Raw genomic sequence first — 16,380 nt, forward strand, 5'->3', positions numbered from 1 at the left:
ATATATGAGTGACCATGACATAACAAGAGATGTCAATATTGTATTATCTGGTTATGATTGTCTACCCCTTAGTGAAAATATGTTGACATGTTCTTTGACCAAGTTCATAATTTTATAAAAAAAAAAAAAAAACACTAAAAGATTTTAGAATTAGAAAATATATGAAGTATTGTGTAGCATGTCTTTCAATCTTGACCTTCAGCATGTTCAGGTTAAAAGTACATAAAAAATTTCAAGTATGGTTCTGAGCCTTCCCCACATATTCTTATTCTTCTTCTTATCTTTTCTCTTTTTTGTTCTTTTTTCTTTCTATAATTTTTTTCTTTTTTGTTCTTTGTTTTTTCCATATTTTTTTTAAAATTAAATTTTATTGTTTTCTCTACCCACTGTTTTCCCTCAATTTTCCTTCAATTATGTACTGTTTAATTCTTTTAATATTAGTTTATAAATATATGTCTTTTAGAACTCAAATATGTAAAATGTACCTTGATCTCAAATGGAAAAAACTAATATAGGCCGTTGGCCTGCTGTTCAATCCATGTTCATTGTATACTTTTTTTGTATATTATGAATGAAATAATTCTTAAACTAAACTACACATTCAAAATATGCCAAACTTTAATTTTGTCTGTAACGTACGATGTGTTGCATAGCCCGCTTTAAGAAGTGCTTAGAGCGTCTGATTTAGAGTCGCGGAGTAAGTTGACAGAATATTTATTCCACTGTGGGCCGTGGAGACCGGTTTTTCGGATAAGACCGTCTCAACGGAAGTACCTGTCGCAGCTGGTGCTGGCACGAAAAAGATCCCCCACTACTCAATGCCTTTGATTACCGAGTAAAGGACAAATTTTGCAGTTTTCCACTGGCAAGTAGTGGAGTCTCCATATGAGAGAAATTTTTTCATAGAGGGACGTTAAAAAAAAAACAATCGAAAGAATCCAGCGAAAACTTTCATCCTTTATATTTCTATTTCTTGTTTCTTGGTAGAGTTATGGTTATCAAATATCACAAGTATATTTCTTTGTCACGGTCATCCCTTGGGAACCTCTTGGACTAAACGCTCACCTGAATTTAAAGTAAAGAAGGATTATAACTCCATCCACAGAAACATTTGAAATTACGATGAAAAAGACCACGAAGAACTAATTAGGATATAAAATATTACATTTATATAGTTATCAAAGCATACTTTGTTATAGGGTCATCAACTGTTCCATCAAGAATAAATGTATGGTGAGACCGCAATGGTCAATCAAAGATTTGCCTAGGAATGTATAGGATTTTAAGAACAAAGTTTCTGCTTAATAAAGGAGAAGCTGTGATTGAATGAATGGTAACATTTTTTGTGGAAACGTACTATATGGTAGTGTAGAATCAAGTCTCTTCAATTCGTAACCCCCGGGGACAGGGCGGGGCAACAAGGGACAATCAAAGTTTTATAAAGAAATACATATTTAGGAAGAAACATTAAAAACTCTCTCAACAACAGCAAAGCTGTGTTTAATCATAATAATGTAAACTTAGAAGCATCTGCAGATACATTATGTAATGCAGACTTCAATTAGTTCATATTATGATAACCATTATTAGATGGGGCTACTACAGGTTTAAATGTTAACAAAGAAATAAAAAGATTCTTCAATTTTTCTCAAAAACAACAATGTTTTGATTTTACATATTAATTCAAAAACATCCTCAGATAATGTTGGATTAAATCTTGTGCCGCTAGTAGAACAAGGCAAAATAAAAGTTAAAAATATAGGGAAACTCTTGCCAAATCTATTTAGGTTAAGATTAGTCACATAAATATTGGAGCAACCTCGGGTAGTGTTGATTCAAGTTTGTTTGAAATAACCCTTCCCGAGATAAATTTTATATTTTAACTTATCAAACTGAACTTATTTCTGCTTTTATCTCCTTTAAGTTCTCAAGTTATGGTTGTCCCTATTTCAGGATTATTTCTAATATTATCTTTGTTTGATGATGTTTTTGTTCTCTTCACCCCCGAAACATATACATGTACATGTTAAAATATGAAGTACTTGGTTAAAATTGACACGGCAGGTTTCAAAATAGAGAAGATAGCAATAATCTGCAGGGTAAATCGAAAAAAAGAACTTTTGAGCAGTGAACCTTATTCAGCTTTCAGATAAAAAGCAAAGGAATTTCAATCATAATTAAAAAAAATCAATATCTTTCAAGTCAGGTTAATTTATATATCAGCACAATATATCCAAGAAATCATGAAATAAAAAGTACCAAAGAACATATATATATTTCAGACCATTACCTCACTTTATACCTCTCGTAAACCTTGTTACAATTTGTTCTTTATGAATGTTTTAAAAATCAAAACAAAAAAAATTCTTTAAAGCTTTAATATCATCAATCATTTGTTAACAAATACAGGTAAATGAGTGGAACCCACTAATTTGCTTTTGCAAACTAGTTAATCTGATAAATATGGGTGTAGCGCGTCGGGTTACATAGATGTCCAAGTACTGCATGCATAGCAACCAGAGCATCGTGTGTCATGGAGACCATTTTGGGATTGGAGTCGATGATATCGATCACATTTTTCTGAAAAAAAAAGAAAAATGTAAAACATTAAAAACAAGATAAACTCCTTCAAGCGAATTATATTATAGGTTTCATCCACTTCTTTCAAGAGGTGCGGTGCCCTTATTTAATATTGTAATATAAAAATTTATATACTCAATTTCAAGAAAGAAGTAGTGATTGTTATTTTTCGTGTCATTAAAATCGTCAATAAAGTTTTCAATTTTGAAAACACCCCTTAAGGTAAATAAAAAAAAGATTTTAGTCTATAATGGTTCCCTTTTCATTGTTAAAAATGATGTTTGTAAATCATTTTGTCATATCAGTGAACCTAATTTCAAGTTATTTTTAGTCGAGGACTAGCTCAGTTTTATGGCTTTTATGAAACAAATTGGCAAACATGGAGCAACTTGTTCGGCTCTTTTTGTCTATTTGTTAAGTACCATAAAAGAAGCTTTAGTTGTCTATGAGTCCAATACTAGTATTATAACTACCCTTTTTCTGACCAAAATAATATTGCGCTTTTAGACAACATTAAGTTGATCAATAGCATATTGTTTAATTATCTTTTACCTCTATTGTATGAAGTCCATGTGACGAATGAATGTTCATCTGTTCCTGTGAGCTTGTTTTATACAGATAACAGGTATGTCCAGATCTTACGGACAAAACATGCTGTAATGTAATGTTTACAAAACGTTCATCAGAATTTGTCTTAATTAAACTTACAAAATTTACAACTTCAGACTCTCTGTATTTTTAAAATCTCGAAATGCATTCACCAAAAGTACATTTATTTCACAATCTTGAAGTTTATCTCCGACAAGAAATGTGTTATAGTCGTAGTAGAAAGAGAATTTTTACCGTGTGGTAGTCGTAGTAGAATGAGAATTTTTACCGTGTGGTGGTCGTAGTAGAATGAGAATTCTTACAGTGTGATAGTTGTAGTAGAATGAGAATTCTTACCGTGTGATAGTTGTAGTAGAATGAGAATTCTTACCGAGTGGTAGTCGTAGTAGAATGAGAATTTTTACCGAGTGGTAGTCGTAGTAGAATGAGAATTTTTACCGTGTGGTAGTCGTAGTAGAATGAGAATTCTTACCGTGTGGTAGTCGTAGTAGAATGAGAAAGATTCTCCCACAGACGCCTCGTGAGTGGGGCGTGTTCCGTGGGAATGTGGCCTATGGGCATGCGTGGAATGCTGTGGCCTTTTGGTGGTTGTGGCAGCTAAAGCCTTGAAAGAAATAGTTTTTGTATTAAAGGATATACACTTATTATGAATTTAAAAAAGGATCCTTTTTTTTATAAAAGTGGCGAATTGATGTTTATGAGGAAACTTTTGAAAACTCCTCTTAAAATTATTTTCAAAATACACGTTATAAATGCTTTGTATTTTTATCAAGGATTCTGAGATTATAGTATTTTTATATACTTTTTATATTTTTTCTTTGTAAAAAATTGGATTTTCCATGACATTATGCCTGCTGTTCAATCCCTTTAGTTAGTTTTTAGAACCAATGTAAACCAAAGGACACGAAGTTCCTTATTGACAAAGTAGGTGGTTAAGTTAAATGGTAATGATTTAGAATTAATCCATTACTTAGAATATCTTTTTTTAAAAAATGTATATTAGATTTACTCACCATATAAACGCAGAATGAAAACAAAATGATTCTTGGCATTTTTGTTTTCTTGTTCAGATAGGTCTCTGGAGAAATGTGAATCGTCAAGATACAAATTTTTGTTTCATATTTATATGCATAGACTTATCAGATATTTCTTATCCTAACAGTCGATAAGTGCTCACACAAATGTGCTCACGGAATGCTATTTACGATCTTTGTAAACTTGTCCTCAAAGAAGAATAATGTCCTAAAATGACCGATGCTCCCGGAACAAAATCAAAGAATTATAATTTAGGGGAAAAAATTATTCAATCTACAAGAGTCGATCGACTCACTTATGTTGTCGAAATGACACTGTTGCATTGAAGCTTGTCATACATTTATGAAGATACTATGTATATTTTGCTCTTGACATTTTTTTTTACCTAAAACGTGAAAAGTAATTAAATGTGCAGTTTTACCAGTATTGCTTAATTTTGATAAACTACCTTTCTTATACAAATGATTAATTAATTACACAACTCACTGTTACTGTTCTTAAATATGAAAAGATAATTCTTAGATTAAAATATTACTCTGATGAAAATTAAACTAGCATTATTAGAAACATTGAGCGCTTTTATAATAATCCAAGAAACCTAATGGTATGGAATAAACTCAGGAACATGAATTCAAACCACGTTCTTTAAAAGAATCAGGTAACATTCAGATAGCTATGTTGTTACATGTATATATACTTTGTTAGGTGAAAAAACTAATTTTCATGCAAATTTTATTTCTTCGTCTGGTCGGATTAAAATAAAATAATAGACAGGCCACCAATTTCTCCCCTTTAATGCAATTTCTCAATGTATCACTCAACTGATTTTTCCATTCTGCCAGGCCTTTCTTTTCATTTTTAGCGCATTGTCCAGCATACTTCATAATGAAAATAATTTAGTGATACAGTATTTATATCCTTATCACTTTCATATGGAAATTATATCTCCCAGATGATTTGATGTGTAAGAACATGATGTACGAACGAACAATATCTTCACAAGATAGCAGGCTATTGACAAACGAGTTGATAAAACAAGGATATACACAGTTCGGGTTAAAATAAATATTTCGCACGTTTTATAGTCGATATATGACCTTTACACCAAATAAAGTCTATCGTTAAGTCGAATGCTAATTTAATGATGAGTCCAACTAAGTTAAAGGAAGAGGACGGACAATAATACTTTTGAGAACTTTGGTAACTCTAATGAATTTGTTTTTGTATGTTTGTTTGTTGTTTAAGTCCCTCTCATGAATTATTCATGCACTCATATGGAGATGCAACAACATGTCGGTGGAGAGCTACATATGAAACTTAACTCGGAACTCAGGCCTAATAAGCAGAGAGGGTCTTTTTCATGCCAACAACATCTGCAACGCGGGACCTCGGTTTTAAGAATCGCATCCTTAGGACAGGTCGCTGAGTCCTTCAGTGGAATTTGAACCGATCAGCTCCTTAACCCACGACTCTGGAGCAGACGTTCTAACCAGTTAGATCCCCCTGTCGACGTGTTTGTCTGTTATTGAAAAAGGGATACAAAGGTTGGAGAAAACTGTTATCTTGCGAAAATTCAAGAAGCAGTATCATTTTAAAATATAGTGAAATACAATACCGAACTTTAAACAAAAAGTGATTATTGTTTTTGGAGAAATTATATTAAATTGTGATTATTCATTAAACCTATATGAATAATTAATTATATTTACAAAATATTAGGATTCCAAAACCATTATTTTTGTTATCAATATCAAGCTTTGAGTTGCCCTTAATTCGTGTATCTTGCTCCTAAGGACATATTATTTAGATCTGTTGAAAAATACGAGTGAGAGTTAGGACAAATATTATGTGAAAGTTGAGAAAGAACATAAATGGTACCTTTTACCGGCCGTAAGTACTTTTAGATGAGCACTAACTGACTCTCAAGATAAGATATTTGTGATCAATTTAGATAGACATATGAAATTTGGACCAGGCCATCCACGGTCCTCATTTTTCTAGAAAATCTCAGAGATATGCTCAGAAAACAAAAATGCTCGTAAAATAGAACAAACGTGCTGCATTTATATGGCAAATAAATTTTAAAAGAATAAAAATCCCACGAGATGCAATACTTACCTAAATAACCTTTTTCCTATTTAAATGTATCTCACAGTTGTATTTTATGTGACAAAGGGACCAACAATTATCTCCTTATTCTTTTTTCCTTGGAGTTTGATCTACTTTTTAAAACCTTATTTTTTGCTCAACATTTGGACGTTTGGGACTAGGGCTTTTTGGTTCACAAATATTTTCCTTATGACAAAGATCTTTCGTTCTTTAAGTAATTTTTAAAAAGTTTTTAAAGGTCATAAGAGACAAATACCTGAACATAATGAGTTACATACGGGAATGACTTTATCTAAGCTGATACTATGAGACTGAAAATGTTATTTAGCTTTTAAATGCAAAATAGCGACAACACAATTGATCAAAATTACTCAGTCGGGAAAATGAGCTTTGACTTACGTTGCTTATCTCCCTTAGCCTATGACGTCAGAAAGGCCCAGTCGCTGTTCAAGGCTACGCAACATGTCATTTTGCAGCTTAAATTTAAGAAATATCATCATCATGACTTAAACCTTGTATAATCATACGATCTTCAAACAGGCTGGTATTTCTTTTTATCAATTTCATCACATATTTGCAAGATTTTTAGCATGTTTTATTTGTACGTGACTATTCTCGACCATCGTTTGACACTTCGACTGATTGAGAGAGAGGATAAAAGCAATCGAAAGAGAGAAAGATGGGAGAGTGAGAGTTAATTCACTTTTATATGCAGGGCATTTATTTACAAAATTGTTTTTATCATCAAGAGTCCTATGTGGTCAATGATTCAATTTTTCTGGACAATTTAGACCAAGTGAATGCACTACCTATATATATATATGATAGGTAGGGCCTGAAGCTTTTATGTTTTTTTTCAAATGTGAAGTTAATCATGAAATTTTTATTGTGTTAATGTTTTATTCAATTAATTCAATTCTAATTATTTGACAGCGTTTAATTATATTCACTTATTGATGTACAACACTCTACCCCATCTTCTGTCTTTCACTCTGTGCCCCCCCCCCCCCCCCCTGATTTTCGATTTTTCCATACTTTTTGTAAAAGAAAATTCTCGAAATTTAGCATTTTTCCCAGATGGCTTTTAACAATTAGGACAAGAACTTAACAACTTAAACTGGTATATTTTGCGTTTGTTAGTACAAACGACTTTCAAACAAAAACCAAAACGTCGTAGCATACGCAGAAAAAAAAATATATATATATCATGGATTCATTAAGTAAAAATACATCTATGAAATGATTGAAAATGAGGATTTCATGAATAGATAAGAAATCGATTTTTTTTCGAAGTTTAAACCATACTGCATACACCGTATATTTAAAAGTATTTTGACAGTCTTATATCAAAGAGCAGAACGTATCAATGTGACTGTATTGAAAGAATCTCATTTGCTTTAACCTTAAACACGTTAAAATTAATTTCTTCTTATTAGTACTCGTAATAATGTATTGTCTTTCCGGCTGTACGATCATGTTGTCATATACTCTGGGATTCTACTGCTATATCGATATTGCAACAATATGTGTCTTTCAGATCAGAGAATATGAAACATTAAACATGCTGACATTTTAAGTGGTACACGCTTATCATGGACTTCAATACCACTGGTCCCCGTGTTTATTTTTGAAGTATACATGAGGGATATTCCCGACATACTTGATAAAATTTCCTTTTATATTTCTATAGGCCTAATCAAATTTCTATTGTAAGTTGATATATTTTAATCTTAAATAATACATCATTCTATTCTTTGTTGCATTTCGCGATTTTCCTCGATTTAAATCGGCAATACGGCTGCAAATCGAGTGCTTTTTCATTCAAATTTACCAAATATATCATTCAGGAATAAGGTAAAAAGTTGAAGGAAGCATTTTTAGAAAAATAAATATTAACGTAATTAGAATCTGCCGGAAAATCAAGGGTCGTACAACAGATCTTTTTACTTGTACCACGTGAATTCTCAAATGGCACGTGCATACAATGTAGGGTTTGTAAACAATTATAATGGAATATTAAGTAAAAGCAATTCTGATAATGAAAATATCTAACTCTCCGGTTAATTAATAATAGTTAACATATTAGTCTGCGTTCAGACGAATTTAACATGATTATAAGTACAAATGTTGACGTTTTGTGTATTGGGGTGCAGGAAAGGAAAATCCACCAAATCATACGTCATCGCGGCAAAATGTCAAACAAAATATCTTTCTGCAGTTCCAATACAATTTGCACTTCAAATGGCAATAAATTTTTATTTGTCATAAGTGCACTTTTATGTTGAGTTTACACTGTTTTTTTTCTTTGGAAGCCATGGAGATACGAGAAATGATAGCATGTATCAACAAACATGTAGGGTAGAACCTTCGCGAGTCCCACGTTAATGTCGCCGAGATCCCGTTTCTTCTTCATCCAATGATAATATTAATCTTCCAACTAAATTTTTGTTAGGAAAGTTGTTTTTTAATTTCAAGCTCTATTTTTCGTTTTGTTTTCCGTTTTGGTCGATTTTGTCAATGTAGCAGGCCTACCGGGCTTCCCTCTCTTACCATGCTGTTTTGTTTATGAAAACTATACGCATGCGTGTACATGTATAGCATGGAATGTGGGACCTCGAACACGTTGCGATGTATACACTGGACAAAATTGCTAACGCACCACCTTAGAGAATTAATATTTTACTTTTTGGTATAGAGACCGAGGTATCAGGTGATTACTAGGGGATATGAGAGTCCATGACTATTAGTTATTTGATTTTTAACTGGGAGACTTCTCCTGTGGCAATCTCACAGACCTCCTTTAGTGATCAAGAATTTCATATCTGTGCAAAAATGGTGCGCAGTGCACAGCTGGAAATTGGTTTTCGGACAAGAAGGTCATTCAAGGGTTTTTTTCATGATGCCAAGACATTTGTCAATCCCACTGCTTTTGAAATAATGGGATATCATATACACTAGAACTGATCCGGCAAATGTACAATTCACAAATAAAAAATAACAAGTGGTGCGTTAGAAATTTTGTCTAGTGTATATTTATGTACCATAAATAATTATTAATTTTAATGAAATAATCAGAATTATTTACTTAAAAAATTTGTAATTTTCTGAAAGTGTATACATTTATGAGTATGAAAAAAATTCCAAATCCTATAGGAAAATTTTAACAAGTCTGTTTTTGAAGAGATGCGTCATTATTGTCACTTTAAAATAGACATTTAATATTTTATCTTCAAAAGACGATGAAATCCTGTTGATTTTGTATTAAATATGGAAATTGTTATAGGATATTCATCAAGGTCATCTTCTGAAGAAAAAACAAGTTTTCAGTTGCCGTTATTTATTAAGGACTTGTTCAAACTGAATGATGGAACTACGAAATCATATAACTCATCTGAACACAGACACACGTTTATATTCACAAAAATAAAATATAATTAACTTGATAAAATAGAGTAGATATACATTTTATCCAATGATCCGTTTGCATCAGTGGGCCTTTGTGACGTCATAAACAACAAAATCAAGAACGATAAGCGGGTAAGAAAAGTAACAAGTGGAATATTTTTTATCTTAATTTTACATCAGAACAAAGGCCAGAAAATATAACTACTTGTAATTTAACATTCTCTCATATGTAGCTTTGGGTTTAAAATGTGAAATTATGGTGTTAGGAATTGTTTCCCATGACCTTTATAAAATTTTAATCTCTTGACCTAAATCTTTTAGTTTGAGTTGCATCAGAAACTATATTCTTTGCTCTGAGATTAGTAATATGTGTTTTTCGTGAGATATAGTTAATGATCAGATTAAAAAAAGAGAAGAATGAATTGCTCACTAATAAACATAAGAAGTAGAAGTGCAATTTAAAAAAACAATTGTATTTTGTTTACTATATTATATTTGCAGTAATTTAATCAGAACCACTGGGTACATATATGTATATATCAATCAAATCTGATGTTACTTCCCTTTGGTGTAAAATAAATTGAAAGAAATTTCATTGTCTTTCACAGATAAAATAAAATAAAACATATTTTGAATTTGGATAGATTCACTTTGCCATAAAAAAAAAATTGTTATACCCCTACTAGTCAGTCCCTATATATTTTCTTACTTTAAAAAGTCAACAAATCGACTGTTTCCCCGACTGTCGGTCCAAGGAACTGTTAAAATTGACTGTTAAAAAAGACTGTTGCCCACTGACGTCATATGGCGCGAAACTGCGTTATTTTTTCTTCATTCGACAAACCTCGGCTGATTCGCATAACCGTGATTTAAATGTTATCAGCTTAGGAGTGCCGAGTAATCTTAACATGTCGGTAAGATAAACAGAACTGGCCGATGTTCGTTTCGCTGCGGCAAAGGAGGATGAAATCCGGTCGATACTCGAATATTGTTGATGTTACCGAAGAAGAACTTGCTCTCCTTCTTGACAACCCAAGGTTTGGAAATTTTGAGAACACGAAAATCAGTATTCCACAAAATCAATCTTTTCTTTTCATGGATGTAACGTTACCATTAGCAATTAAAATGTGTTCAAATTTATTGTAGAATTGAAATGTATTCTACAAATTCTAGCTAGTAGCTTTTAGCTTCAGAACTGTTTAATATATCATTGTTTGTTATGATCCATGATTGTTGATATAAAGACACATACACATGATAAAGCCTCTCTATCTCCCAAAACAGTTTAACTTTTGTTAAATATATGAATTTGATTTGGTAGGAGTATAACAAAACAGTTGATGACAGGGGTCTCGGCCTTGGGCAACTTTTTGCACACTGGTCCAACAGTTCGACTGTTGCCCCCAACCCCAGTCAACAACTGTATACTGTGGATGCAAGTTTTGCAATAAGATCTATGAAATCATAATCATAGTCAAATGTATATCTGAAAACAAACTCTTGGATAACAGAGTTCAACTGATTCAAAATTAAATGAAGAGTGAAATTCTCATCAACTGAAATTGCATACACATTTTATATTACAATAAAAAGCCAATGAAGTCACTCTTGATATTTAATTATATTCACATAGTTATTAAAGTTAACATTTTAAAAGTGATTTTAACATTCAAATGAAAAGTACATGGGTATACTTCTGAAGTATTTCCATTCCATTCCTTAGTAATTTCTAATGCAAAACCTGGAGCCACTCACATAATAAAGCTTCTATTCTAAAAGAAAAAAAGAAACAAGTAGAAAGCAATTGAATTAAAGTTTTTTTTTCCGAACGTATTTTCAAACATTGTTATATATCATTTAAACTCAACTTTAGTCAACATGTTACCAAAATCTTATGTGATTGATTATTCACGAGTTATTAAAATTCATATTACGGTACCTCCGAAGGTGAAAATAAAAAAAATCTGAATTTTCTTTTCGCATTTTGCGCAACAGCTTTCATATTCCATAGGGATATCATTCAATCCTTTTCGCAGGGTGGCCTTTAGTTGGTCGAGAGTAGTTGAAGCATTCCAACTAAATGCCTCCAAACTGCCCAATCAATCCAACAGATATTCGACTGGATTTAACGAAGACGGACGTTTTGATGAATGTGAATATTTGTAATGAAATATATGGAGATAACGAACGGCAGAGGATACAGGGACTAATTGGGATCGGGTGCGATGGCGCAGTGTGCATCCCTTGCCAACTGGTCTTAACCTACTTGTATTCCTGTCATGATCGGGAACTAAAGGGAAATATCCGTCAACAATTAAGTGCGTAAATAATGGCCTAACAATTAGTATAAAAATGTCAGTCAGCATTCGACTTATTTATGTTAATTATAGATTGTATATTTACTGATAAATTCCATAAAATCTATGAAATGATGACTTTAAACGAGACTGCTGATATTCTTGTTTCATCAACTTGTTCGTCATTAACTTACCTCGTTCATGCATAGAGCATGTTCTTGCGTATCGAATCAACTGAGAAATATAAACCCCGTATGCAGAATACTGCTACATAGGTAAGGGAAGTTGACGATAAAAGTAAAAGTCATTACATTTATCATACAGACAAAAAGTGCAATCGTGATGTGACCTTGTTATGCGCCAAAGTCACAATCACGGTTAGATGGAAACATTTAAAGATACTTTTACAGCTTTACAATGTTATTTGGTAGAGGAAAATTTTAATTCTTCGTTGCCTGCCGTCGTTGTTGTCGTCGTAAACCTTTTGGACATTTATCTTCTTCTCCGAATCACTGAGCAAACTTTAAACATATCTTTATTGTAAAATAAATTTAAAGGGATCCAAATAGTTTGAATGAGAGGGATATAAAAGGGGATATAATTACGAAATAGTAAGAGTTCGGTTTTGCCATTCATTTAAAAATTTTCTTCGTAAAGAACACTGGAACAGAAAATAAATTATTGGAAAACTTCTGGAACAGAAAAGAAATTAAAATAATGTGAAAGCTTCCTGACGTATTCTAGTTATACGTTTCTTAAAATAATGACTCAAGAGGAAAGTATGGATCCACAGTTAGAGATTAAGCAATATATATAAATACAATTTTAGAAAAGAGCTATTAAAAAAGCTATGAAAAATTAAATTGCTATGAAAATAGCCTAAGGTAGGGAGGGGTAGAGAGGGATAGAGCGGGGCCACAATGAGCAAAATAGTTTAACAAAACATCGGATTTATTTATTCAAATTATTGAAAAACAAGTTGATGAAACAAGAATTTCATCCGTCTCGTTCAAATCATCATTTCGTAAGTTATATGGTAGATACAATGACCTTGTCAGCAAATACAGTTTATCATTGCATTGAGTCAAATGCTGACGTTTTTCATACTAATTATTAGCCCATTATTTATACACTGAAGTGACGACAGATTTTTCCGTCATTTCCTGATCATGACAAGGAGCACACTGCGGATGTGACGGGTCGGCGAGGGATGCTTACTCCTCCACTGCACCTAATCCAGCATGTGTTTTGGGGGTCCGTGTTTGCTCTGCTCCTATTTTGTATTGTTAAATGGGCTTTTGATCTTGAATACTGCTTGTTATCTCTATATATTTCCATTTCCAATTGTTTTCCCTATGATAGACACTACAAAAGTGTTTCTTGTTAATTTCATCATAATACCCTGTGGTATGTATATTTCTGTATTACTGAAAGGTCAAGTGTCAACCTGCATGTATATCATTGGCGTATGAATACACTGAAGAAAATATAGTTGTTTTGTTTAATTTGTTTACAAAGTAATAAGATATAATATTTCTTTTTACAAATATAATAAAAAATGAAGTATAGAAAAATTTGTTGAACTTTAAGTAGATTACAGGTTTTATTCAAATACATAAAGTAATTCTGTTGAGCGTCTGCTAAAATCACACAGTCTTCTGCAACTCCCCATCATTTCCAAAATCACAGTCAATAAGCATGGAGCCTGACGAGTCCTATGGAAAATTTAGTGTTATCCCCCCAGTATCTGAAAGACCAGAGTTAACCAATGAAGATGCAGAGTTATTGCTTTCACTTATATCTGATAACAAATCCGAGCTAGTTCCAATTGAACTGAAACCGGAGCCCTCTGACCATGATGTACCTGGCATGGATCCCTTTCATGATGATGATGACTCTCTTCTTGCTTCAATTACTGCATCGGACCTAATACCACATCTATCGCAAACTCCACTTCAAATGGATCTTCAGCAGCCTGCAGATCCTGGTTTGCCTCCCCCTGAAACGCCAAGTACAAGTTATAGATTTAGAAAAGTTACAGAGAAGCAGATAAAAACTTATCAAGAAATGACTCAATCCAAAAACACCAAAAAACACACCAAATGGGGCATCAAAATTTTAGATGGTAAGTTAATTATTCTGCAGATTCTTGAATACAAATTTATAAACATAATACATGTGCAGATTATAGTATAAATAGATATACATGTAAAAAAAAAAAAAAAAAAGGATCACAGATAAAAAATCAATTTAATTTTTAAAAAATTAAAATAAAACAAATAATAAGCAAATCAAATGTAAAAAATGTATAAAAATTATGATAAAAATATAGAAAAATTAAACAATAAAAGTTAACGGGTAACATAGTGCATGTACATGCATTGTAGATTGGCATTTGGAAACTTTCAATGACAACATTGACCTTTCATCAGTAAGCGCTGAAGAATTAGCCTCTAAACTTGAACGGTTCTACTGTGAAGCTAGACCTAGCAAAGCCAAAACACCAAATGAAGAGTACCATAAAAATACTTTGAAAGGCATACGTGCAGCAATCAACCGTCGGCTATCAGACCTGAGAAGGGATATTGATATTGTCAATGATAAAACTTTCAAAATGGCAAACAAATGCTTGACTAGCCTCCTAAAACAAAGGATGACAGAGGGAACATCTCGCCCCACAAAACACAAGGAAATAATTCCCAAACCTGATCTCCAAAAAATCTCATCCTTTCTAGAGACTGCATATTCCTCACCAATAAATCTTCGCTTGGCAATGTGGTATACCATAGCAATTCACTTTGTATCGCGAGGACTTGAGTTTCACCACCAACTTAAAAGGGACTCGTTCGAATTCAAAACCGACGAAAATGGTTTGACCTATGTCTGTCTCACTCACGAAACAAAGCAGAAAAACTACCAAGGTGGATTAGACAAACATGAGATGATGGCTGACAAACGAATGTATGAAACACAATCAAAAATTTGCCCAGTTCAAATGTTGAAGTTCTTCCTATCAAAGACTCCTATTACTGCTACAAATCTGTTTAACAAATGTGTGAGGGAGGCAATCTCGAATCCCGATCAAGAACTTTGGTACAACACTCACTCACTTTCTCAGAAAGCGTTTGTAAATTTCTTACCTGATATTTGCAAAATGGCAGGATGTCAACGCTACACAGCACACAACCTCCGAGCAACAGCAATCCAAACCATGAATGATGCTGGGTTTGAGGCGCGCCACATCATGTACATGTCCGGTCATAGGAATGAGGCTTCAATCCGGAGTTATTGTAGAGAGCTATCCTCGGATCAAAAGCAAGTTGCCAGTGCAACTTTATCAACTATCACCGAGGCCGAGAATGAGAACTCCACTTCCGTCAACACTGAATCATGTCAACAAATCGCCACAGCGTCATCCGACATCGTCCCTCAGTCCTTTAATTCCGACCGACAAATCGCTATAGCAACGCCATCATCTGCCATCGTCACTCAGTCATTTAATTCCGACAACTCAACCTCCTCCTCTTTTCTATCATCAACGCAGACCGGTTTCCTGAGCAGCTCCCGTTTTATTAACTGTACTCTGACTTTCAACATGGCTGCGGACAAGTAGCTTACACGAGTTTATGCTTCCGCTAAATCTATTATAGATCTAGGTCACATATTTATCATGATAATTAACAAGATTACTTTGTTCACGATTTAAATTCTATTGTTTCTTATTTTATAAATGTCAATATTAGAATACAGTAATTAAAAAAAATCATTTAATTTGTTTCGTGTTTTATGGGACTATTTTTTTAAAGTTAAATTTGACGTCACAGGTCGGCCTATATAAAACATGATGGATGCCATGTGTATTTCAAGTCTAGATCTATACAAACACTGGACGAGTACAAAAACAAATAAAAAATGAAAATATAAGGAATCACTGTCTAGTTTTGAGGGTATGCCAGGGACATCAACAATAGTGGGAAACATGGGATAATTTTAGCATAACGGGCTTCGCCCGTTATGCAAATTATCCCATGTTTCCCACTATTGTTGATGCCCTGGCATACCCTCAAAACTAGACAGTGATTCCTTAAATGATTCATTTAAAAAGAAATCCTTAAAATACGGTATGCAAAGCCATGATCGGTCATATCATACGGAAACATGTTAAAATATGGCCATTTTGGTTGAATCTGGTCCAGAAATTTTTAGAAAAGAAAAATAAAAAAGTTAAATGTAATGGCAACAGAAACTGTAAGAACTCAAAATGCCATTCCAGTCAAGTTAGTTGAAGTGATCTCCTGTTGTTTTCATATTAAATAGCTGGCCATGACCCTATGCAAGCTCGAAA

At 33.0% G+C, this 16,380-nt stretch overlaps 2 protein-coding genes across 2 annotated transcripts; one reads left to right on the forward strand and one right to left on the reverse strand.

Annotated features, from left to right (window-relative positions):
- Positions 1 to 2,445: 2,445 nt before the first annotated feature.
- LOC134232270 (uncharacterized) lies at positions 2,446 to 4,243 on the reverse strand. Its single transcript, XM_062714231.1, has 4 exons — positions 4,203 to 4,243; positions 3,662 to 3,793; positions 3,133 to 3,234; positions 2,446 to 2,580 (listed from the first exon to the last, which is right to left on the reverse strand). The coding sequence occupies exons 1-4, from the start codon at positions 4,239 to 4,241 to the stop codon at positions 2,446 to 2,448; spliced, it is 408 nt and encodes a 135-aa protein (XP_062570215.1). The 5' UTR covers positions 4,242 to 4,243.
- Positions 4,244 to 13,733: 9,490 nt separating this feature from the next.
- LOC134232271 (uncharacterized) lies at positions 13,734 to 15,648 on the forward strand. The gene is made up of 2 exons (XM_062714232.1): positions 13,734 to 14,160; positions 14,423 to 15,648. Exons 1-2 carry the CDS (start codon positions 13,734 to 13,736, stop codon positions 15,646 to 15,648), a joined length of 1,653 nt encoding a protein of 550 aa, XP_062570216.1.
- Positions 15,649 to 16,380: the final 732 nt, after the last annotated feature.

This window comes from Saccostrea cucullata, unplaced genomic scaffold (assembly GCF_032062105.1).
Source record: "Saccostrea cucullata isolate Sc308-1 unplaced genomic scaffold, CSIRO_AGI_Scuc_v1 ctg9521, whole genome shotgun sequence".
NCBI classification, from domain to species: domain Eukaryota; kingdom Metazoa; phylum Mollusca; class Bivalvia; order Ostreida; family Ostreidae; genus Saccostrea; species Saccostrea cuccullata.